Source organism: Myxocyprinus asiaticus, chromosome 22 (assembly GCF_019703515.2).
Source record: "Myxocyprinus asiaticus isolate MX2 ecotype Aquarium Trade chromosome 22, UBuf_Myxa_2, whole genome shotgun sequence".
NCBI lineage: Eukaryota > Metazoa > Chordata > Actinopteri > Cypriniformes > Catostomidae > Myxocyprinus > Myxocyprinus asiaticus.
The window spans coordinates 7478290-7505259 of NC_059365.1; the positions used below are offsets into that span (position 1 = coordinate 7478290).

A 26970-nucleotide genomic window follows, 5' to 3' on the forward strand; every position below is an offset into this window, starting at 1 on the left:
ACCCTGGGTCCAACCATTCATGTGGACATCAAGTTGACATGTGCCACCTACCTAAACATAGTTGCAGACCAGGTACACCCCATTCATGGCAATGGTATTCCCTGATGGCAATGGCCTCTTTCAGCAGAATAATGCGCCCTGCCACCCTGCACACATTGTTCGGGAATGGTTTGATGAATATGATAAAGAGTTCAAGGTGTTGCCCTGGTCTCCCAGATTCCCCAGATCTCAATCCGATTGAGCATCTGTGGGATGTGCTGGACCAACAAGTACGATCCACGTGGCTCCACCTCGCAACTTACAGGACTTGAAGGATCTGCTCTTAATGTCTTGGTGTCAGGTATCACAGGACACCTTCAGAGGTCTTGTACAGTCCATGCCTCAGCAGGTCAGCACTGTTTTGGTGGCACGTGGAGGACCAACAGCATATTAGGCATGTAGTCATAATGTTTTGGCTCATCCGTGTAATGTTTAATATCTTTTTCAGCTGACTAAATGTTAAAAAATAAGTCATGCCAAAAGAAATCCAGTTAACCAAAAACACCAGAAAACTCAAGTAATGTTTATACGTGATCTAGAACATTTCGACTGTACAACCCATTGATTAGACTGTAAATCTATCCCTCACAGCCTTATTTTCAATCTCAAAATAATTGAATATGGCATTTGTCCTGAATAAGATCTAAAGAAGTGATTATTCAACGTAGTGTCCATTTCTAAATTCAGTTCAATTCAAGTTTATTTATAAAGCACTTTAAAAACTGTTGAGTGTACCAAAGTGCTGTACAGTTAAAAGGATAAAATTATGTAATGTACACCATATACAAAACAGGCGCAAACAGATACAAATCCATACAATACAAATCCATTGTCACACATGTTTGCTTCAGCAAATATAAAACCATTAAAACGTATCATATGCTACAGAGAACAAGTGTGTCTTCAGACGGGTTTTAAACATATAGACAGAAGTCGAGGACCTAACGAACTGTGGTAACCCATTCCACAGCCTCAGAGCAGCAACAGCAAAGGCACGATCCCCTTTACACTTTAGGCGTGACCGAGGGATATCAAGAAGCAGCTGATTATTTGATCTGAGAGACCTCTGAGTACAGTGATAGTTTGTAAGTTTCATAATATAAACTGGTGCCAGACCATGTAGAGCTTTAAAAACATAGATCAATACCTTATATTCTAATCTTTGCTTTATAGGTAACCAATGAAGGGAAGCTAAAATGGGGGTTACATGGTCCCTCTTCCTGGTATTAGTCAACAATCTAGCTGCAGCATTCTGAACCAGTTGCAGATGTGACAGGGTAGCCTGACTTACCCCTAAATACAAGGCTGTAAGGGGGTTTAGTGGAAAGGAGGAGGCGAGAACCAGCTTGACAACTTAAATAACAATTTATTAACCAAAAAACACAACCAAAACACACAACTGAAAACACACAGTACAGCTGTCTGCAATTCTCTCTCTCTCGAACTGTCGTCCCCGGCCGCCTTTATCCCTCGCGCGCCCCATCAGGCTGATTGGGGACCGGGTGTGTCTCATTCCAGCCCGGCCCCGCCCTCCTCGGCTCTACACTCCTCCCGGCGTTGCCTCAGGCCAGGGAGCCCCCGGCATGACGTACATCCCCCCCACCCTTCCTCTCCGGGGGGGGGTGGGGCGTGCCTTATGCCCCGACTGCCGGCGGGTCCTCCCCGCCTTCCTCGACCTGGGAGGAAACAGGAGGGGAAAAAAACAACAACAACACAAAATGGCGAGGGAAAGGCCAACACGGAGCGACAGAGAGAGAGAGAGGAGAGAGAGAAAAGAGAAACTCACCGGTTCTCTGATGCGCCATCGCGTGGTCCCTGATCACTACTCTACCCTCTCAGGCGGACTGCAGCCGCTCCTCCCCGGGCGGACCGGAGTCAGACCTCCGACCCCCAGCGGACAGAACGCCCCTCCGCGTTCCCGGCGTCCCGTGGGGACTCTCCTCCGCCCCTGGCAGCGGCCCTACCACTCCAGGCGGTCGGGGAGTCCCGTCCCCACTCGCCTCGCGGACGGCGGCCGTTCCCCGCGTCCGGGTGGTCGGGCTACTCCGTCCCCCGTCGGACGGCAGCGGCGCTCCCCTGGGTGGATGGCAGTGTCGAGGATCCTGCAACGGGAATCCCTCCTCCTTCCCGGGTTTCGGCACCAGTGTAAGGGGTTTAGTGGAAAGGAGGAGGCGAGAACCGGCTTGACAACTTAATTTATTAACCAAAAAACACAACCAAAACACACAACTGAAAACACGCAGTACAGCTGTCTGCAATTCTCTCTCTCTCGAACTGTCGTCCCCGGCCGCCTTTATCCCTCGCGCGCCCCATCAGGCTGATTGGGGACCGGGTGTGTCTCATTCCAGCCCGGCCCCGCCCTCCTCGGCTCTACAAAGGCATTACAATAATCAAGGCGTGATGATACATGAAAGCATGAATCACTTTCTCTAGATCATTAAATGAAAGTACAGATTTAAGTTTGACAATAGTTCTCAGTTGAAATAAACTATTCTTAACAACTGAGTTGATCTGTCTGTCAAATTTAAGATGTGTGTCAATAATGACATCCAGGTTTTTTAACAAAATTTTTCACGTTAGAAGACAGGGGACCTAAACTGTCCTTCAATGTATTCACACAGCCACTTGGGCCAAAAAATTATGATCTCCGTCTTTTTATCATTTAACTGGAGAAAGTTTTTATTCATCCAGCATTTTATATCCTCCAGGCATTCAAAAAGAGATTTAACAAACAGGTAATTTCTAGGCTTCAAAGGGAGACACATCTGTGTATCATCCGCATAGAAATGATATGAAATGCCATGCTTTCTGAAAATTGAGCCAAGGGAAAGCATACATTAAGAAAATAACACCGGTCCCAAAATAGATCCCTGAGGGACCCCCCATGTGACAGGTGCTGGTGACGATGAAACGTTCCCAATTTTAACTGAAAGCATCCTGTCCTGCAGATAGGATGTAAATCACTTTAGAGCCATACCCTGAATGCCAGCACAGTTTCTTAGACACTCAATAAGAATATTGTGATCAATCATATCAAAAGCAGCACTGAGGTCTAACAAGACTAAGCCAACACAATTATCAGAGTCCACTCCTAATAACAGATCATTTACTACCTGAAGAGAAGCAGATTCTGTACTATGACAAGCTCTGAAACCTGACTGAAATCTGTCCAAGACCATCTTCTTCTTTAAAAATGAAGTAAGATGACTAAAAACTATCTTTTCCAGTATCTTGGATAGAAATGGCAGTTTAGAAATAGGCCGAAAATTGTTTAGGTCTACGACAGCCTTGTCAAAGGCTTTTTGTGTGTGTGTGTGTGTGTATGAATTTGAATAAATATTGCATAAAATAAGTTTAAATTTAAATCCAGCAATTTTGTAAACATTAATTTGCTACCAATCGGCCGTCGGCCACCCTGCTCTCTAGATATCTGCATCAGCCAATAAAAAGCCCATCAGCTGACCACTAATGCGGAGAGTGCAATTACTTTTTTATTTTTTTTTTAAGTCCTCGTGGTCGTGTAGTGATTCGCCTCAGTCCGGGTGGCGTAGGATGAATCCCAGTTGCCTCCGCGTCTGAGACCATCAACCCGTGCATCTCATGATGTGGCTTGTTGAGCGCGTTGCCATGGAGACATAGTGCTTCATGGCATCCACCGCGGCATCCACGCTCAACTCACCCCGCGCCCCACCGAGAACGAACCACATTATAGCGACCACGAGGAGGTTACCCCATGTGACTCTACCCTCCCTAGCAACCAGGCCAATTTGGTTGCTTAGGAGACCTGGCTGGAGTCACTCAGCACACCCTGTACAATTAGTTTCTTTAGCAAATAAACTGCTTAAATGAGGGGAAAAACTACTGTGTTCCTTTTTCACATCTGAAATCTACATAATACGTGCTTGTCTCTGTCTCTCACCTGTACTGGCCTGCCTCTGCTCTCTCCAATATATCTCAACTCTATCATATCTCCCTGTCATCACTCTTTCCACTGGAGCAGGGACAGATCTATAAAGTGAGCGCAGGACTAAAGTATGCAAATAGTCTTGTTGATGGAAACAATGAACACTTTATTAAAGGTGAAGGGAATGAGAGAAAGAGAGGTCGACAGCCAGAAGGTGCTATCAGAGTGAATGTTCTAATATGTATCGGAATCTGTCATGTGGTGTAGATCTTAAAGAAAGAACTCTTAGAACAACAATCCCTCCTTTTATTCTTCAGTCACGAAGGAAAGCAGAAATTACTGCTGCACTCATTTATCAATCTCCTATCTATCTTTCTCTTTTTTCATCTCTCTCTCAATCCCTTTCTTTTTCATATAATTTTCTTTATACTGAAAGTAAAAGGAGAGAAAATGAGCTTGTAGAACAGGACACGAGGTAGAGGTAGTTTGTCACAGGCCATGTTTACACCTGGTATTATGATGTGCTTTGGATGATCCAAGCACAATTGGTCACATAAGGTGCATTAGCATTTAAACCTGGTATTAGTTATGCCTCTCAAATGTGTCTCCTGTGACCACTTGTGTTGGGATTTTGAGGGGAGGGTCTCTATTACTGCATGATGATAAAGAGCAAAAAGTAAAAAAAATAATAAAAAAAAAAAAAATGCACAAAAAAGTTGTCACACTGTTTCTCCCAGTTATACAGTACTTGCATTTAATCTTAGCACAAATGTGACGTTTAGATAACAATACTCTCTTGTTTAAGTGGAGTAGCCTACATGTATTAAGTGAGTTTCAGATACAGTATGCTGAAAAACTGCCGAAAAACTTGCCCAGAGGTTTTGAATTTTGTATGTGAAAGAGGGAGGAAGATGATGATATTTTCTGCTTTAACATAAGGATAGGTGCATACTTGCGCTGTACTTCCACTCATCACACCTGTTCACTTCAGTTTAATTGTTTATTTGAGTTGCATACAGTATACTGAGTGCACTAAGGACAAACTTCTAATTTTCTCTCTTTCACTTCCTCATAGAGGTCCAGACAACAACAAGAAGATAAAACATGTAAGTACTGTAAATAGAGTGCCATGTCTGCTCAGGTATCTGATGATATAATCCCTAGTATTGTTCCTAGACTAGTTATATTAAAGCTGAAGTTTGTCAGTTTTTATTTTAAGATATATTCTAGCTTTAGATGCAGATAATAGCTATAAGCAATCCATTTGTTGGTTGACTTCCCGGAAAAGTATAAACACTGTGGCTCTGTCGCAGGCTTTATCAAAACATTGCTCTGTTTGTTTGAGCATCCCAACCAGCCCGACACAACAACATTGGCTCAAACAATGGTTTGAGTTTGGGGCAGGACTATGATAACCCACTGTGTTGACTCCACAACACCTATATTAGCTTGATTATCCACAAATGATCACACAAAGCAATATTGTTCCTAGCGTAAGAACACATTCAACGAGGTGTTCAGCTTTGCTTACAATCAAATATGTGTTGGGAAGAATAATCCTCTCATTGTTTCAGGAGAGAAGGAGATGTTTTATAGCCTAGCTTGTTTTAGTTTAAACGTGAAATGTCCATTTGGTTACCCTCTATAATGCAAGTAAATCACTCGCATGTGCAACCAAATCTCATGCTATGCGACTAAAAATGTCTATGATTAGCCACTGGCTATTAAATGTTCAGATTTCACTCACCAGTGATTGAGTAGTATAGTGGAGACTAAGGTATTAACACAGAGGTCCTTTCACTGCGTGTTGAGAGTAAACGTTTGGTTTAATTAATCACACATGGACGCACTAAAGAAATTACGCACATCTTCTTTCATTATTTGAGCTTACTGGCTGATGCCGCTAGTCTTAAAGAGACAGTACTGATTAAGCACATGTTCTACATATCAATGTAAATACTTGAAAATAGTACAAGTAAACAATACAAATTTTACAAAAAGGTATATGCAACATAATATATGTAATTTCAAGACATTAATTGATGGAATAGACTGAATTTGAACATTTTTCAAAAGCTAAAATGTGACCAATTTGATGAAAAACTATAATTTATAAAATTATATTTTCGAATTGTACCTAGAAGTGTTGCCTAAAAGGTTCCTTTATAATTAAGAGCATTAGCTGAGAGAGAATTTATTTTATATACTGATATCAAATCGAGATTGGAATCGGATCATGAACTTGTGAATCGCAATCATATCAGATGGGAAATCTGTATCAATACCCAGCCCTATTGTATACAGTAATTGTTCTGTACAATGGGGTCCAAAAGTCTTAGACCACATTGAAAATCTGGGATTCAGAATGTAATTTAAACTTGGAAATAAATAACAAATAAAGAAACATTATGATTTTATCTAAAGAGAAAATATTTACAATTTCTAGGTCACTATTCAAATAACGACTGTACATTTATGACATTGAAAATGTCAGATTTCATTGCTTCCACTGAAGCACACAAGATGCTCTTTGGAACATTCTCAAATCATGCTGGATAACATGGATCATCAGATCTTGCACAAACTTGTGGAGACCATAATCTGAAAAGGACAATCCTCTGTTGCTTCTCTGTAATTAAGAAACAGCAACCTTTTACAATCAATTTTGTTACTCCAGGTTTTAATCACTGTCTACTGGCTGGGCCGAGCAGCTAATAGCAGTGCCACATATAACGGGCCCACCCTGGACCTGCACGAGTTTGAAGGGCTGCTGTCACAGATGAGAAAGGTAAAAACAAATCAAAACTTCATGCATCTCTAACTGCCCTCATCTACAGAATCTGCAGCTACACGTTCACAATTTCTGCATGGGGAATAATAAAACTTAGACTTACATTGAAGGGTGGACCCAAACCATATCTAAACACCAGAATATCATAGAAACTTGGGGATGGGCTCTTTGGACATAGTCCAATAAGCAACCACCAGAACACTTTAATATCTACTTAACAAGAATTGTATAATGCACTGACTTTTTCTATCAGAATTTGTGTACAAAGCAAGTTGTGCATGATTATTTTAATAAGAGGTATGAGTTTAACAGGGTCTAGGGTGTCCCGTCTTTGGAGAAAAACTCCACCTCTCCACATCAATCTCGAGGTCACTATTGGAAGTGACTGTTTATCGTTCAGATGGGTTCAGATGATTGGACTCAACCAGGGCTGAGATCTTTTGTTGGACTCCAGTGAAAACAATTATCTCATATACACCTCACTGGGCAAAATATAAATGTCAGTGTTTTTTTGTGTGGGATATTTTCTCTCAAATGTGCCCTGTTTTTTTAACATTTCTACCTCACACATATGTTAAAATGATGCCTTATCTAGAGCAGTGGTTCTCAACTGGTTTTGCTTCAGGACCCAGATTGGATACATTGGACATCAAGTGGCGACCCAACACAGTTACAAAATAAGTTATCATACAAAAGTAAGCAAAAATATACTTCAAATCAGTCACTGAAATGTATTAAAGGAATATTCCGGGTTCAATACAAGTTAAGCTCAATTGACAGCATTAATGGTACAGTATAATATTGATTATCACAAAAATGTATTTTGACTTGCCCCTCCTTTTCTTTAAAAAAGCAAAAATCTGGGATACAGTGAGGCACTTACAATGGAAGTGAATGGGACTGATCTGTAACCATTAAAATACTCAATATTTCAAAAGTATAGTCACAAGACATAAACAATATGCATGTTAACATGATTTTAGTGTGATAAAATCGCTTACTAAACTTTTCTGTGTAAAGTTATAGCCAATTTTACAAATTAATTGGCAAAATGATGTCATTTTGGTGACTCCACATGCTGAAGTGTCCTTGGGCAAGAGACTGAACCCCAAGTTGCTCCCAATGGCAGGCTAGCGCCTTGCATGGCAGCTCTGCCGTCATTGGTGTGTGAGTGTGTGCGTGAATGGGTGAATGTGTCACAGTGTGAAGCGCTTTGGAACCACTAAGTTTAAAAAAGCTCTATGTAAGTGCAGTAAAAAAAAAAAAAAAAAAAATTATGTCAACAAACCCTAAAACCTTAAAATGACTGTAAAAATGATAATTTAAACAACTTTGCAGCTCTAAAAATTAATGAGTTTTAACAGTAGAATTAATGTAAGTGCTTTTATAAAATTAAAAGCTTCACATTTCTGTCTTTAAACCTCCAAAAATTGGTCCCATTCACTTTGATTGTAAGTGCCTCACTGTAACCTAGATTTAGTCTTTTTTAAAGAAAAGGACGGAAGAGTAGAACAAATTTTATGCCACACATTCTGTCGATTGAGCTTAACTTGTATTGAACCCAGAATATTCCTCTTACCATGAACTGCATACGTTAAAAATATGCACAATTATTAACATTACACGGGTGAATAAAGTTTACAATTTTAGAAATGCATAAACAACAGCTGGTAAAAGAGTGATTTGCCAGACTAAAACCTTGGAAAAACACTGGGACAAATATTGTATAACTGTTAGCCATATTACCAAGTGACAGATGGATTTTTAACCCCAACAACAAAACATATGGAAATGTTTACAGCTCCCTTTTAAAAGTTGACAAGTCTATTCATTTTGTAATTCTAACTATGCACAATTATAAGGTCAGTGACATTTTATTATTTGCATTTATTTGCATTGTTTTCCCCTGCTGTCAGCGACCCTGAACAGACCTGTAAACTGTTTTTGGTTGGGAACCTACCGGTTGGGAACCACTGCTCTCGAGAACTGGCAGTTTCTTCTAGAATAGTGGAGAGACCAAAGGCTTTATCACATGGATTCAAACAGCAGCTAAAAGGATGCGGTCAAAAGGAGGGTGATGTCACTGGGCTGCAAATAATTTTTCCATCGTGTCGTGTGTCCTTTGCATGAAAAGCGTTTTCCCATCTGGTCAGATAGTCATAAACAGACTGATCTCGGATCTGTCCTAGAGGCAGTGCAGAGTTGCAGGTTGTTAATGAAAGGCTTGTTTTTTGTGCAAAGCTGATTGAGAAAGAGCTGACTGGTGCTCTTGACCTGTGCTGTTATTTCTTTAATCAGAAAACTGCTCTTTATTTCCCAGTTCCTGTCAAGCACAGTGATGAGGTTATATGAACAACTGCATACCTCATTTCCTCTTCATTTGTCACACCTCATCCATTTCAGTTTCCCCTTATTCTCTCCAAAATTGGGTCCAGGGGAGGAACTAGGGCTGGGGATTTTGATTGAATCTTTTGAATCCAGTCACCAAAAAGAAAACTTGTTCACTGATTCATTTAGTGACCCTTTCTGTAGGTTCCATCATTACACCAGTAAAATGTGTTCAAAATATTAAGTTATTAATCACAGAAACAATTCTTATTATCCTTTATTAAAATTAGATGAGTTGAGAAATGGTGTTTATGGAGCATTAGTGATTTCCCCACAAATGACAACAAAGCAAATCTTTTATTTATTCCTCTCTCTGGGCTTGGGCTTATATCGAGCTATAGAAAAAGACAATAATAATAGGCTAAATAAATGAGTTATGGTTTTCATTAATGTCCTTTTGCCATTTTAATTGGGTATGGTCATTTGTGCACATCTGTGCAAAAGTAGTTATTGAAACATCAACACAGGAGAGAAAACTGCTTGTCAAGCTATTTCATGAGAACTTTAAATGGTTCATTCTAAAACACCAAGTGGTTCATGACCGAAACACCACTAGGTGGAACCTTGAGTTTGTGAAAAAATGTAATGAATGGGTGAACTTGTGATATTGATTATGTGTGTGTGTGTTTCTCAGGAGGCAGAGGAGTGGGACAGCCCGAAGCGTAGCATCAGGGACAGTGGTTATATAGACTGCTGGGAGTCCGAGCGCAGTGACTCTCTGTCTCCACCAAGACACGCTCGAGACGACTCGTTCGACAGCCTGGACTCCATCGGCTCCCGTTCCCGCCAAACCCCCTCGCCCGACGGCCTGCTTGCCCAAGGCTACAGTGATGGTGAGCGCACACACACACACACCTGGTCCTATTGTGAATGATTCATCAGTGCATATTATTCCAAAAAAAAAAAAAAAACTTTCAATGAATTCCTAATGGATCACAGGAAATGAGTGAGATTATACTTAAATTTGGATAGGTAAAGTTTGTCAAGACCAAGCTTTGTCTGAAAGTGAGATAGATAGATAGATAGATAGATAGATAGATAGATAGATAGATAGATAGACTGACAGACAGACAGACAGACATTCTGCCTTACATCTCCTTTTATTTTCCACAAAAGAAAATCATACAGGTTTGGAACAACATAAGGGTGAGTAAATGATGACAGAAATTTTGTTTTTTGGGGGGGGTGAACTTTCCCTTTAAAAGCTTGAAATTAGTTTTGTAGACAAATGTAAATTGTGTTAAATTTGAACTCTGTGCTGTAATAAACTTATTGTGTACTTACTGTACACACAGTGTCATGTCTGTAATTCTTTTTCATTTAACGAGTAACAAACTCAGCATATGCGTGTTAAGAGTTTTTCTGTTGACTTTGTAAATATTTAATAAATGTTTGACAGAACTGTAAATGGTTTTGCAGGATATTTATGTGAGGGTTTAAAGCACACATGGAGATGTAATTATAACTTGCCGGTATATAAAGGTATTTTATAATGTCACTCTTCTCATAAGTTGATTTCAACAGTGTATAACAAGAGCAGTTAATGTTTTTAACAAGACGCCTGTAAAACTTTATTGCTTTCGTTAACAATATATACATAGCATATGAATGAAGCCTTTTGGTCAAAAAGTCTCTTGTAGGTTTTCAGGCATATTGGACATTGAAAGTAAGCTGTGGTAAGACAGGCTGTTTTCATACATGGTTCAATTGCAATTTGCACACTTTTCACATCATATTATTTGACGTAAAAACCACCATGTGTGCTAGCAGCAGTTGTAACAACCCAGGCTGCAAAGATGGATTTTGGATGAGAAGAACGCAAGTTGCAAATTTACATCATCAAGAGAGGTTCACTTTTGCAAATTAGGCCCGATTGCTTTTATACAAATTTTTGTCAATATTTAGTGCTGAGTCATCATGCACAATTCTTAGACTAGAAAAGACTCTATATTGGGGTTTGCTCATCTAATGCACTCCTGTCTGGAGCTGATGCTCTGTTGTCGGTCAGCTAAAATCTAGAGCACTCTTATTAATCCCATGTCAATAATAAATACATATTATTATTAGAGCTGTCAATCGATTACAATTTTTAATCAAATTAATTACATGATTTGCTGATTAATTATTTGAATCGGATTTGCTGAGAAAGGCCCACAAATAACAATAATTTAATATATAATTATAAATAGTTATATTTAAATAATTATGAATATAATAATTATAATGAATATAATGAATATAATATAATTCAGATAATTAAAATGCATGACATTATTGTGGCAGATGAGTAGTGTTTGGTAAGTTACAAAAAAGTAATTAATTACAAATTACTAACTACCTATCTAAAATTATAATCATTACCAATTACTTCATTGAAAAAGTAATCACATTACTAATTACTTAATTAAGTAACATATTATGTTACTTTCTAAAACACTTACAGAAATGTTTTGCTTTTCCGCTCAACAAATTCATAATAATGTCTATTTTCTCCTTGTTCATTGTCGCACACCCTTCAGCTCTCACTGCAAACAGACGTACATACGAACATATGAATTCACATTTTAACTGTATTTAACATATTTTTTTAGAAATATTTTAACCCAAGTAATGTACTTAAAAGTAATTACATTCATTGAAAGTCAGTAACTGTAGTTACACTACTTTTGTGCCTAAAAAGTAATTAGATTACAGTAACTAATTACTTTGTAATCCGATTACTCCCAACACTGTTTATATGACAATACAAAAAGTGGCTTAAGAAGGCAATATAGTATTTATTTCCTTATTATTGAGCATAAGCCTGTCTTGCATTCTACAGCAGTCCATTTTGCAATTGAATTCGTCAATCTGTCCGAGATAGATTTATTTATAGGGGCTTCTCTAAGGACGCTTCAATGCACACGTGCATCAGATGGACATTTTTGGAGCATCTCACTTTGGTTATGTCGTGTCATAAACACAGCATTTTTAGATTAAACATAGTTTGAAACTGACAAAAACTCCTTTCGAGACCCCTGCATTCTGAATATGTTTGAATGCAAGAACACGTTCTCAACTTATGCTAATATCAAGCAAGCCTAATTATGATTTGTTCTCTGTACATCTGCCTATACAGCTGGAGTTTCACTTACTGCCCCCTGCTGAAAACAGGTCAAGTTTAAATTGCTCCAATGGGGTTTTTCTTATAACAGTCCGGGACATGATTAATTGCATACATTTTTTTCAACACATTATTTTTTGTATAATAATTGCAATGAATTAGCACATTAAATCGACAGCCCTAATTATTATGTAGCAATTTTTTTATATTATGTATAACTTATTGGAGTATAAACAGAGCTTTTATAAAATGACCCTTAAAAATGTTGTTTCTTCAAAACATGACATGGACTAACTGACACCTTGACTCTCTTGCTATGCTAAGAGACTACATTTTCCCAAACAGTAATTAGCCAACTGAAGCCAATTAAATGTTATTCTCAAAACATCTCTACAAATCACTACAGATGAGATGGTCTTCTAGGTGGACTGCTGCTATCTTTCCTGCCTTATGTGTTTATTACTGATGTCACAAGAAGTTTGAGTGATGTGGCATGCAGCATCAGTCATCATCTTGCATGATGTGTGTTTAAACTGAGCCATGGAGGCTGACAGAAAGACAGGGTGAATTGTGGAGAGTACCTTGCCCAGGAATGTGATATCAGATGGAAGGTAAGGAGGAGAAGTTCAATTTTAGGTCACAGTTGATCCAGGTGTTGCTGAAAACTGCTCTGTATAAGAACTCTGATATCAGTTTGAAACCAAGAGATAAACTCGATAGAAGTATCCCATTCATTTCTTCTAATTCCACAGGCTTTGAAATTGTAAAATGATGGCATGTTCTTCTATGGAAGCCATAAGTCTTCAACTGAATTCAAATTCATTTTTAGAAAAATGTGTTTTAATTGGACAATTCATTGTAAATAACTACACTACCCATGAATTCTGAATAGAGCTATTAGCTAATCAGAGAAGTCACCTGTTTCTATGGAAACATAAATTGGTGCAAAAAAGCTCTTCTGTTCCCTTGATGATGCACTGCAAATGACATAATCGAACTGGTTTCCCTACACTGTCAAACTACTTATATTTTTTAATATATACATTTTTTGTTAACATTGTTTATATTTTGTTCAAAATGACTATATATATATATATATATATATATATATATATATATATATATATATATATATATATATATATAATGATCATTGAATATAAGTTAAAAAAAATTTGTTTTTTACCCTCGAATCTGATGCGATTATGTCTCTTGCAATGCATTGTAGTTCATTAACTTTTTTTATTGTGTGCTTTAAATCAAAGTTCATAATGTTATCCATGTAATGTTATCCAGTTGGTTGGTTTGGTTCATGCCTTAGAACATTTTATCTTTTTTTTACTTCCAGAACCAAAGCCACTGAAAAAATGTATGCTCTTTTCCACAAAGACTAGAACAGAGATTTCAGTACAATATTTTTGTCAAACCTCAGGTCCAGAATTAATGTTGTGCATCAGTCCTCTCAAATGCAGTCACTGGCTGTGCTTGTTCAAGCTAATGGTGTTTTAAATAGCTGTTTCTCTGACTCCAGGGTGCTTGAGATAATGTTCTGAGTGGCCATGATTGGGTCGCCATAATGTTAAGTCCAGACAAGTCATATCAATTTTGGTTTGTATTCGTCTGCATTTCATAAGGCTCACAGGCACCATACAAACAAACAAATAAAGGATTGTGATGGATGTTCCCACACTTAAACAATAGTCTGTGTGCAAATTGCTGCATCAAAGTTCAATTCCTGCCTAATTAATTTACAAATGAAAAGTCTAGTAATGTATATTAGTATATGTTTTACATCATTACTTAACTAAAAAGTTACAAACTTTCTTTTTTTTTTTCTCTCCCCTTTTCTCCCCAATTTGGAATGCCCAATTCCCAATGCGCTCTAAGTCCTCGTGGTGGTGTAGTGACTCGCCTCAATCCGGGTGGCGGAGGACAAATCTCAGTTGCCTCCGCATCTGAGACCGTCAATCCGTGCATCTTATCACAGGGCTTGTTGAGCGCGTTACCGCAGAGACATAGCGCATGTGGAGGCTTCACGCTATTCTCTGCGGTATACATGCACAACTCACCATGCATGAGTGAGGACCACATTCAAGCAACCACGAGGAGGTTACCCCATGTGACTTTACCCTCCCTAGCAACCGGGCCAATTTGGTTGCTTAGAGACCTGGCTGGAGTCACTAAGCACACCCTGGATTCGAACTCCAGGGGTGGTAGTCAGCGTCTTTACTCGCTGAGCTACCCAGGCCCCCACAAACATTCTTAAGAAAATTTGACTTTTCCCTATTGAAATGACTTTGGTCCCTCATTCAATGTAAGTGTATAGGTTTTTTGTGGCCATTATAATATTCATCAGGTTAGAATTATAAATTCATTCTCTTAATAAAAATTAGCACAGGAGAAGGGATGTATTAAGACAATTGTGAAACTTCTCCACTTTCCTTCATAAATTAACATTAATTGTATCACTGCAGGCCACGGCAGCGACTCGGAGAGCGATGCCCCCCAGCGGAAGATGCCGGATGTGCGTAAGGATGACATGCTGGTGCGGCGAACCTCCTACAGTGAGCCGCGGACCGCCGTTCCATTCAACCAGTACCTGCCCAACAAGAGCAACCAGAGTTCATTCATGCCAACACCAGCGCGACGACCACATGCCGACAGAGAGAACAACCGCAAGAGCTGGAGTAATGCAACCTCACCTGTCGGAGGAGAGAGACCCTTCAGGTAAATAAATTCTTTCACTCTGGTGAGTTCATAAAAGGATTTATTTATTTATTTATTTTTTATTTAATGTTCAATGAAGTTTAGATTGTTATTCAGGGCTCAACAATTAGATTGAGTTTGACAGAACTGTCATTTTCCCTGTCGGGCCAGTGCTTACATTCTTACATTCCAAAGATCTTACATCATGTACGTGTGTATTTATACCTCATAAACTTAGATGAGCTTTTGTCGAAATTACGGTATTGACTTGTGGTGGTCTTTGAAGCATTAGTTAGAATGGGTTGAAAATTATAATGGACTATTTTTACCATATGTTTGTATTATATGAAATCATTTTGCGCCATATGCCATCATTTTCCTGCAAAAGTGTGTATGCAGTTTATATATATATATATATATATATATACAGAAAAACTCAAACCAGCCCGTCTGGCACCAACAATCATCCATGCGATTATCTAATCAGCCAATCATGTGGCAGCAGTGCAGTGCATAAAATCATACAGATACGGGTCAGGAGCTTCAGTTAATTTTCACATCAACCATCAGAATGGGTAAAAAATTTGATCTCAGTGATTTTTGGCAGTGGCATGATTGTTAGTGCCAGACGGGCTGGTTTGAGTATTTCTGTATCTGTTGATTTCCTGGGATTTTCACGCACAATAGTCTCTAGAATTTACTCCAAATGATGCCAAAAACAAAAAAACATCCAGTGAGTGGCAGTTCTGTGGATGGAAACGCCTTGTTGATTAGAGAAGTCAACAGAGAATGGCTAGACGGGTTTGAACTGACAAAGTCTACGGTAACTCAGATAACCGCTCTGTACAATTGTGGTGAGAAGAATATCATCTCAGAATGCTATTCTGAGATGCGGGTTGATGCTGTTTTGGTGGCACAAGAGGGGCCTATACAATATCAGGCAGGTGGTTTTAATGTTGTGGCTGATCAGTGTATATATCTTCTTTTTAAGAATACACTGAAAAATAGAAATATCCTCTTTTGACACTTACAAAAATATGTCAAATAAAATGAATAAATAAAAAATAAAATGTATCATATTTGTGGTTATCCAGTGAAATGTTTGCAGTGCAAGTAAAAATCTGAACGACTGACTGACACAAAACTTTTTTAGGCATTACAAACAGTGATTTGCTACTGGAAGAAAAATATCTGTATCTAGGCTCTAACATTTTTTAGTGTTTTCGAGCTGACATCTGTTTAGAGTAAAGGGTAATCAGTGTTTGCTCAAGAAGTGATTACTTTTGTGTCAGTAGTTTAAAGATCAGGCTTAGGTTTTTATGTTTAAATTCATATCAGAAGCATCGGTTCTGTTTTTATCATTCTGTTTATTTACTGATTGCTAAGGGAACAGATCACTGTTCGAAGTCATTAGCACATCATTAATGTTTATTACCGTAGCAATCAGTGATGTCATCTTTGATTAAGCTCACTTTATCTGCACCGAAATGCCAAGCAGCACTTGGGTTTTTGCTAAATAATTAAATGTTAAGCAACCCACATTTCCCCCATTTCAGCTGCCAAGATATTTATAGTAAGTGTTCCAAGTTTGCCAAACTCCACAAAGATTCTCTGACAGGACCAAGAGTCAGCTAAAATGACCTTGTCTCTTCATAAGACAGGACAAAATCCTTTGTAAGTGATTGGGAAAATTATGGCAACTTAAGGATGGGAAAGTGTGGTTTTCTGTCTTCCTTTATGCAGTTTTGCATTGATTTTGTGTTACAGTGGTATAAGAGTTTATCTAAAACAGATGCGAGCATTAATTGACTGAGAGTTACAGACTGCTCTGCTCTTCTCCAATTCCTCCAGAAGAACCATCAAACTAACAGAAATGGGGACTTTGCCCAGTTTATGTATTTTATAGTTTATGTACATGCTTATTCGAACTAGATGAAAACATAATGAAATTTTTTATTTTTTTTTGCATTCTGTGTAGTAGTTTGTATTGTGGACAGTGTTTCAGTGTTTCTGTTCATATTAGTGTTCACATGTGGCTGCATGTTTTCTTGTTGTGATTAATTGTTTTATTTTGAAGGTTTTTCAAAACATGATTTGATCAACAGGTATGTTCGGAATAATATACAACCATACTACTCTAATACAAATTTTTCTGTAGTTACATTGTACACAGTATGCATATTTTCTGTGTAGTACAAAACCAGAGCTTACTGATTGCAACATTTAATGTTGCATATCGCATATGGTTTATTGCACGTATCGTTGCAGTTCGAGGTGAAATGTCCACTGTGTGGTGCTAAAAGTGAGTTAAATGTTCTCCAAAACCGATGTTGTTTTTAAGGTTAATGCTCTATCGAGTTTTAAATAAACAAAACCTACCTCCCTACCCTAAAACTTAAAACTAAACCTAACTGATAGTGTCATAAAAAGCAAATCTGACATGAAAAACGCAATTGGTGAAGCAACCATGTCATTTTGTGATGTTTCTAATGACACTTTCGCCTCACGTTAGACTCACGCGTGGTCTTCAGGACTCGTATCCCAATCAGTTGGGCTACCACGCTATTTAATTGCACTTGAACAAGTTTGTAAATGTAGTTAGTTTTGTAAAGCAAACATTGCGTTACAAGTCATGCGCAAAAGTAAGTGTATAAGATAGCATTGTGTGAGTTAAAGGGTAAAAGGAAGTGTTTATGAATTGATAATCTGCTGTTTTACTCGTGATTTGTGTGAAAGGGTATAAAAGTCATTGTTGTTGTAGCACCTCTAGTGTTTATTTCAGCAGGAAACTATTGCGATACGTACAAGGAGCTATGTAAAAATACTTTCGCAAAAATGTAGGTATAGTAACATGATTCTATGAGACCAGCTTGACTATTTTTAAACAATAGTCTTGTACAGTATACAGTAGCCTATATACTGCACAGTAAGCAGTGCACCAGTGTTGCATTCTGAACATCGCCTCTGTATATTTTAGCCAAATGGTAAACACATATGATATAATGTTCTTTTTCATTTTTATCTCTTTTTTTATCTTCCTGTGTGACATAACACTTCCCTTTCCATTTCCCCTTCCTGCATTTCCCTGTCATCACGTGTTTCTGTCGGTTTGTCACTGTTGTTGTGTGATGTAGTGGGAGTGACTCCCTTTCATTAGAAGTGTCCTCTGTGGTAACAGGAAATGATATTTACTATGTAGTCTTGGACCCAGTAGATATTGATACTCACTCTAAAAAGTCTAAAGTGCTTCCTCAAAATGATCTTCCCTCCAAAGACCCTGAATATATTAATTCACAACTCAGTGACCCTCAGATTAGATCCCACTCACTTCCCAAAGACCACTTCCATCCTTCTGTACCGCCTCACCCTCAAGAGCAGAGCCACTCAGACAGTGAGAAGATGGAGGAGGAGATGGAGAGAGATGGACAGGTCACGGTCAACCAAACCCCTCAATACATCACAGATTCCCTTCAGAGTGACATACAGATGTTCCGCAATCAGACTACAGGAAAGGATGCAAGGTGCCCAGACTTCCCCTTCACCATGCCAACACACAAAACAGCTACACTCATAACCCCGCTTTTACACTGGACTATGATTCACTATAAACAGGTTCTGCAAAAAACAACAACATAAAACATTTCACGCAATCCATTCTATTTCCGTAATGTGACTTATTTCCAAGTGAAACGGAAAGAAAAAATTTTGTGAAAAAATAAATAGATGTTGGGCTTGATGTGATTTTATCCATTGGGAATTGATTGGATCATGAAAAGTGGTCTATACTGTAAATGAAATGTGGTTGGAGGGGAAGGTTGAAAAATAAGAGGGCGTGGTGACTTCATCCAAAAAGGAAAGTCATTTAAGAGGCTGTTACAGACAGAGTTGGGAAGTAACAGATTACATGCAATCTGGATTACGTAATAATGCCTTTGCAAAAATAAAAGTACTTGTAATTAAATTACATCTACACTAAGGGAACCTGAGGCCGATTTATACTTCTGTGTCAAACCTATGCCATAGGTTCGACGCAGAAGCATAAATCAGCCTTAAGGGAGAAAACACACCAGGTTCCGAAACAAATGCTCCAAATGTGCCAGGTGTGAAAATTCCCTAAATCGTCATTTTTGTGGCAGACTACTAAATTAACAGGTGATGTCACCAAGGTCGCTTAAGCTTCAAACAACAGTTGCTGCCGATTGTAACGTGTGCTGGCTGCTGGCAACGATGATGACGAAGACGTGAAGATGAAGAACCCAAGTGCAGTTTATTTACAAACGTGATAACCAATAACCCTAACTACAAACGTGAAACATGAACATGGACACGGACATGGACTTGACTATGAATATGACTTCACTACAAAGTTACATTCAATACTTGAAAATCAACAATGGCAAACATGAGGGCTTAAATACAAGACATGGGAGAACATAAACCAATGAACAAACAGAACTCTAACAAGATAATTAAACAATAAACCAATGAAAACATTACACATGAACATGGAGGAAAAACATGAAATCACATGACAAAGGAACAGGAACTAAACTTTTCAAAATAAAAGACATGAATCAACAAAATACACATGACACCGATGTTTTAGTAGGGAATTACTCCTCCAAAAATCTCCCAAAATTAACTAAAAACTGAATCCGGTAACACCCACTTCCACAATCCAATCAGTTCCCGATGAATAAAATTAAGTCCCACCCTAAATTTTTTTCAAAATATTTAATGTTGAAAGTCCTTTTCATATAACAGTAGTTTTTGTAGCAATCCAGTGGGAACCTACTACCATGTTGAATGTTTGACAACAAATGTAGCTTCTTTTGATGTCACTCTCTCAAGCGTTCTATTTGCGGTGTCTAAACAACAGTGTTTGAGTCTATCCTCAGAGGAGTCTTGTATTGTTTTTGGGATCAGAACTGATGATTGGAGAAAAAAAGAGCATGCTCATTTATGTTATTTTGCTCTTATGTTTATGGTTTGCTTTCTGGGGAGTTTCAACTTCTGTTCTAGGAAATCATGGCGCTGAAGGGCCGTTTTTGGCACATTTACTCGACTCTGGCTGTCAGGCGGAACAAGAGCCAGACAAGTTTGGGTTCCAGTCCCACACCAGGCATCTGCTGTTTGAAATGTTTGGGGTTGATGTAGGTCAACGTGAATGAGTTGCAATGACACTCCAAAGAATGCCTTTGGATCTGGTAGCTCAGATTTACATGGCGGGCTGAGACAGGGTGGTCCTGAGTATGTTTGTTGCATCAAGCACTTAGTCAGATGATTTTCTGGCTCTAAAGGAAAATTCTGTCATCATTTATTCTGTCTTTCTTCTGCCAACCACAAAAGGATATATTTGAAAGAATGTTTGTTGCTCAAAAATTGAAATGCATCAAGAATTATTTTGGAATCTGTCCTGAATCTAAATCAGTTTGTGAGCTGTCTAAAGATTCCCAGCTTTAGCAAATCTAGCTTTCGCAATGCCACTGAACGACAAGGTTAGCGGTTCACAATGGCCATTGTATCAGCTTACATCAGACACATACTCTAACCATACATCAACACAAACACACCCACGTACACACTTGGAGGAAAGACTTTAAAAGCTGCACTGAGTACTTTCCCATAGTGTGTTTATATGAAAATAGTTTCTCACACAGGCACACAAGGAACAGGCGACCCACCCAGAGGAAGACGGGGAATGTGCAGGCTTCCTGCATTCAGCCATGAACTGGCTTGAACTGAGCTTGGTAAAAAATCTCATAGAATTGCATTTTTGTAACCCGAGCCAGAATATCATACAGAGTTGCAGGTAGAAACCTCCCAGAACTCCCTAGCGACCACTTAATACATGCTAAAATCCTCTCGGAACACCTGAGCTGTCACATAGCAGTGTCCACTACACCATCCACTACACCCGAACATCTTGGGAGGCAAGCACTTCCTACATTTTCTTAAGCAAATGTAAAATTCGAATTAGATTAATGCAATGTTGCATTATGTTGCAAACAATATTCCCCCTTATTCAAAAAAGACAATGTCCTCATATAGCCATATAACCACGGGTCTAAACATCATCCATTTTTATTGGAAATTCTTAGCTCATCCATTAACTGGATGTTTTTATTCTTGAAAAATGGAGTAGTATCTTGCCAGATACTCTTCAGGGACTTTGCATGACAGCATCTCAAACAGGATTGAATGTATTTTGAAGCTCAAAAAGTCCTTTATATCAGTATTTTGCTTGGTGCTTCTGTTGGTTTGTCCATTCACTGTATATGATATGGAGATTACACAATCATAAACCATTCAAAAGTACATTTATTCATTTGGCAGACACTTTTCTTCTATTCTAATCTTCATTCAAGGCACACAAATATCAATGTGTGTGCTCTGGAATTCATGACCCATTGCTAGCACTATGATCTACTTGTTGACCTACAGGTATATAATGAAAATAAGTCCATGTTGTGTTGACGTAATAAGTCATTCTAATGATGTTAACTGTTTCCTGCTAATATTGTTCACCTCATCCAAATGAGCACTTTATTAGGAGCACCTGTACACCTACTTATTCATGCGATTATCTAATTAACCAATCACGTGGCAGCAGTGAAATGCATAAAGTCATGCAGATACAGGTCAGGAGCTTCAGTTAATGTTCACATCAACCATCAAAATGGGGAAAAAATGTGATCTCAGTGATTTTGATCGTGGCATGATTGTTGGTGTCAGATGGGCTGGTTTGAGTATTTCTGCAACTGCTGATCTCCTGGGATTTTGTGAGCTTGAAGAAAATTATATGTCAGTGGTTTCAGTAGGCTTAAAAGTAGGGATGCACTGATGTATCAGCATGCTGATATTTATCAGCCAATTACTGACCAAATTAAAACTATCTGCACATTGGTAATAAGCATGAAAACACCAATATGTAAAACCAATGGTTTATTTATAATAAATTAGTAACACACTTTTTAAAAACTCTGTGAATTCAACTGCACAATCCAGAAATAATAATAGCCACAATATGTTGAAGGGTTGGCACTCCTAGAACATGTAACATTTAATTTCTATTATTTCTCATCCTCACGTTAATGCAGAAAAACACCATAAACAGATATGACAGTTGTGAAAAAAGCACTCACCTATAGGGTACATAATGAAGGAAAGTCAGCAGACTTTGACTTCTGAGATATCGGTATGATATCCATTAATGCTGCAAGACTGAATGAATTAAGATTGAAATTGTGATCAGTAAACCTTAAAAGGCTCTTAAACTGCATAAACAGAAGTGCAAAAATAACCTTTTTTCATATCAATCATGTTATTATATTTAGTAATTTTTTTAAATCTTTTTATGTTGTGTGTATCTTTCACTGTGGCTCTCTTTAAAGTTTTGGCCTGTCATGTGTTCAACAGATCCAACTTCAATGGAAATTGTTTATTGTCAGTGGAAAAGCTTTTGTACCTCTTTGTACATTATTTAAGCATTCTGAAGTAAAACAGTGATCTGATGACAAAATAAGGTAAGTTTCAAAATATCTGTATCGTTATCGGCTTATAGATTTTTTTTTTAAATCAGTATCGGCCAAAAAAATTCAAATCGGTGCATCCCTAGTTAAAAGTATATTAAAAAATTATATGGGAATGTGTTGTCGTTTTTAGGTTGGTGTATACAATAGTGAAGTCAAGCATGTGAATATAACCCAAGAAATAAGAAAACATATGATGATAAAATGCCTGTGTTACATCATCAGTTTAAAAGAGACCAACCAAGGGCAAGCCATGACATGTCTTCAGATCTGTCTCTTTGTTGTTTTGTCTCTTTACAAACCATTCAACCCATGACTGTTATCTCTAACTATCATAACACTAGCAAAATATTCTTAAAAGTCAACATGAAATCAAAACTGACCATATTTACTTACTTAATACACGTCCTTGTGTTATTGTGCATGATTCATCAGTGCATGTTATTCCAAAGAACAAAAATGTATGTCTTTGTAATCTTTCATCAAGTCCATGTCTGATGCTCCATGTCTGAAATTACTTTCCTTTTCTGTTTACATCACAGAGGCTGCATAAACTATGGGTTAATGTTAACCAATAGCCAAATAGCTATAGGCTAAAGATGTAGGTAATGAAGCCATTTTTTTAAATCTTCCTAATAGTTAATGCATTTAATTCCAGTTGACATACTGTATGTTACAGTGGAGAACTCTTGCAGATTTCTCTGTTTATTTAGGTTCATGCAGAAGAATTTGCTAAAAAAGTCTTTTAAAATGTGTAAAGGCTTTAACTTAATACAATATCCGTCCAACTTCAGCTCTTGTTTTGTTTTCAGTGGAGACTCTCAGCTCTAGTTCTGTTTCCTTTGGTCTCTTCTGCTGGATGGATTTACAGCAATCTCAAGCCATATTTACATTTACAAGGGATACTCTGGTTTTTATAATTGGTTTGTTTTTTTGGGTGGCCTTTATTTTCAGCGTCTATGTGTTTCTTGTGGTGAGACCGCAGGCTACTTTCACTGACACACATCTGAATGTTTTAAAGAGCTGAAGTCATCACTCCTGATGGGGTTTTGGTGTTGGCTATTTCTTTTTCTTTAATGTTGTTCTTTCTCGTCTTCTTTAAGAATCTTAATGACTATGTGATAAGTGAATGGTGATCTGATGTGGTTAATACCATACAGGTTAAACACCGTGGCATGGACTTAATAGAGAAACACTGAAATTGTAATACTGCTTTCTGGTGCCCTATTTTGTCCATTTAACGTTTGTTATAACATTTGTTTTGAAGCTTTAACAGGGCTGCCAAAGTGTACAAAAATACTGATCATACAGTGGCAAGAAAAAGTATTTGAACCCTTTGGAATTACCTGCATTAATGTATAAATTTGTCTTAAAATCTGGTTTGATCTTCATCTAAGTTACAATAATGAACAAACGCAATCTATTTTAACTAATAAAACACAAATTATTGTATTGTACTTTGACATATTGAATACATCAATAAAAACATTCACTATGTAGGTTGTAAAAAGTATGTGAACCCCTAGTCTAACGATGTCAACAAAAGCTAATTTGAGTCAGGAGGTGGCAAACCTGGCATCCAATTAATGAAATGAGATTGAAGGTTTGGGTTAGAGCTACGTTGACTTATAAAAAGCACTCAAACATTTTAAGTTTACTATTCACAAGATGCATCTGCTGACATGAACCATGCCTCACAAAAAAAAAAAAAAAAATCTGAGAAGACCTACAGTCATAAATTGTTGCTTTGCATTAAGCACGAAAGGGTTACAAAGTTGTTTCGAAGAGCTTAGATATTCATCTGTCCAGAGTTAGACAAATTGTCTATAAATGGAGACGATTTAGAACTGTGGCTACTCTCCCTAGATGTGGCTGTCCGGCCAAGATGACTCAAAGGGTACACCGCAGAATGCTCAGTGAGGTAAAAAAGAACCCTAGAGTGACAGCTAAAGACTTGAAGGAATCACTGTAACTGGTTAACATCTCGGTTCATGAGTCTACTATACGGAAAACATTAAACAGGCATGGTGTCCGTGGCAGGACACCAAGAAGGAAGCTGCTGCTTTCCAACAAAAACATTGCAGCGCTCCTGAAGTTTGCCAAAGACCACCTTACTACTCCACAACGCTACTAGTAAAATGTTTTGTGGGCTGATAAAACTGACATTGAATTGTTTGAGATGAACATGCAACACTACGTATGGCGTAAAAATGGCACTGAATACCAACATGAAAACATCATCCTAACGGTAAAGTAGAGTGGAGGGAGCATCATGATTTGTGGCTGCTTTGCTGCTTTGGTGCCTGGACCTCTTGTCATCATCGAGGGAAAAATTAATTCCAAGTTTATCAAGATATCCTACTGGATAATGTGAGGGTGGCTGTGCACCAGCTGAAGCTCAGTAGCAGTAAGTTCTGTAAGGAAGAATGGTCCAGAATTCCCTCTGAACACTGTGCAGGTCTAATCCGCAGATACTGGAAATGCTTGGTTGAGGTTATTGCTGCCTCCCCGTCTGGCACCAACAATAATCCATGCTATTATCTTATCAGCCAATTGTGTAGCAGCAGTGCAGTGTATAAAATCATGCAGATACAGGTCTGGAGCTTGATTTAATGTTCACATTAACCATCAGAATGGGGAATAAAAACGTGATCTCAGTGATTTGGACTGTGGCATGATTGTTGGTGACAGACGGGCTGGTTTGAGTATTTCTGTAACTGCTGATCTCCTGGGATTTTCACACACGACAGTCTCTAGAATTTACTCAGAATGGTGCCAAAAATGTTGACAGAGAATGGCCAGACTGGTTCCAACTGACAAAGTCTACGGTAACTCAGATAACCACTCTGTACAATTGTGGTGAGAAGACTAGCATCTCAGAATGCTATTCTGAGATGCGGTTGGCGCTGTTTTGGTGGCACAAAGGGGACCTACACAATATTAAGCAGGTGGTTTTAATGTTGTGGCTGATCAATGTATGACCAGTTAATGCAGAAAGTAATTTAATTCCAAACGGTTCACATACTTTTGCCACTGTATATGTGTGATTCTTCACTAACTGTTATAACAGCTTTGAAAATGTCTAGGAAACATTTGACACTTAAGTTCAAAATAAAAAATAAAAAAGATTTCTGTGATGTTACAGTGACAGGTGGTGACACCAAAGACAACATGGCATGAATTGTCATTTTGTATCCTGACAAAGACCACATCCCTATTTTAGCTAATATAGAGAGCAGGTGGGAAAATAGAATATCAACATTTACCTTTTCCCCCTGAAAACGTCCTGGTTACTTGCGTAACCTCCATACTCTGATGTAGGAAATGAGACGTTGTGTCGATGTAGTGACACTAGGGGTCACTCTTGGGAGCCCGAGACACCTCTGGTCTTTGATAAAAGGCCAATGAAAATTGGCGAGTGGTATTTTCATGCCACTCCCCCGGACATACGGGTATAAAAGGAGCTGGCATGCAACCACTCATTCAGGTTTTATGCTGAGGAGCCGAGACAAGGTCCGGCCATTTCAGCGGGTAGTTCAGTGTTGTGGCAGGAGGGACACAACATCTCGTTCCCTCCATCAGGGAACGGAGGTTACGCAAGTAACCAGGACATTCCCTATCTGTCACTAACTCGATGTTGTGTCGATATAGTGACACTAGGGGTCCCTATATGAAATACCATATGTTGTAGAACCTCGCAAAGGTGTTGGGTGTTGCCCAGCCCGCTGCTCTGCAAATGTCTGTTAGAGAGGTGCCCCTGGCCAGGGCCCATGAGGCCGCTACACCCCTGGTAGAATGGGCTCGTTTACCGGGGGCGACACGTCCTGGGCGTGATATGCCATAGTTATAGCGTCAATAAGTCAGTGGACGATCCTCTGCTTGGAGACAGTGCTTCCTTTCCGCTGTCCACCAAAGCAGACAAAGAGTTGCTCAGAGATTCTAAAGCTCTGCGTGCGGTCCAAATAGATGCGTAAAGCGCGCACTGGACACAGCAATGTCAGGGCTGGGTCTGCCTCCTCCTGGGGCAGTGCTTGCAGGTTCACCACCTGGTCCCTAAAAGGGGTCGTGGGAACCTTGGCACATAGCCCGGTAGGGGTCTCAGGATCACGTGAGAGTAGCCCGGACCGAACTCCAGTTTCGCTGACAGAGAACGCTTGCAGGTCTCCTACCCTCTTGAAGGAAGTGAGCGCAGTCAGGAGGGCAGTCTTCAAAGAGAGTGCCTTAAGCTCAGCAGACTGCAAAGGCTCAAAGGGGGCTTTCTGTAGATCCTGAAGAACTACAGAGTGGTCCCATGAGGGAACGAGGTGCGGTCTGGAGGGGTTCAGCCTCCTGGCGCCTCTCAGGAACCTGATGATCGGGTCGTGCTTCCCTAAGGACTTACCGTCCACTGTGTCGTGGTGTGCTGCTAAAGCGGCTACGTACACCTTCAAGGTGGAAGGGGCAAGCACTGATCCGACTGCGCATCTCTGGGGGTCTTCCCGTTGGGAAGAACAACACTTAATGAACA

At 38.9% G+C, this 26970-nt stretch overlaps 1 protein-coding gene across 5 annotated transcripts in view; it reads left to right on the forward strand.

Annotated features, from left to right (window-relative positions):
- The window catches only part of LOC127413360 (LIM and calponin homology domains-containing protein 1-like), a 133760-nt gene that overhangs the window by 83070 nt on the left and 23720 nt on the right, over positions 1-26970 (forward strand). For all 5 annotated transcript variants that reach the window (XM_051650451.1, XM_051650454.1, XM_051650453.1 and 2 more), the window contains exons 5-8: positions 5019-5049; positions 6621-6731; positions 9757-9955; positions 14700-14952. In XM_051650451.1, coding sequence (XP_051506411.1) covers positions 5019-5049; positions 6621-6731; positions 9757-9955; positions 14700-14952 — 594 coding nt within the window. The remainder of the gene's footprint in view (positions 1-5018; positions 5050-6620; positions 6732-9756; positions 9956-14699; positions 14953-26970) is intronic.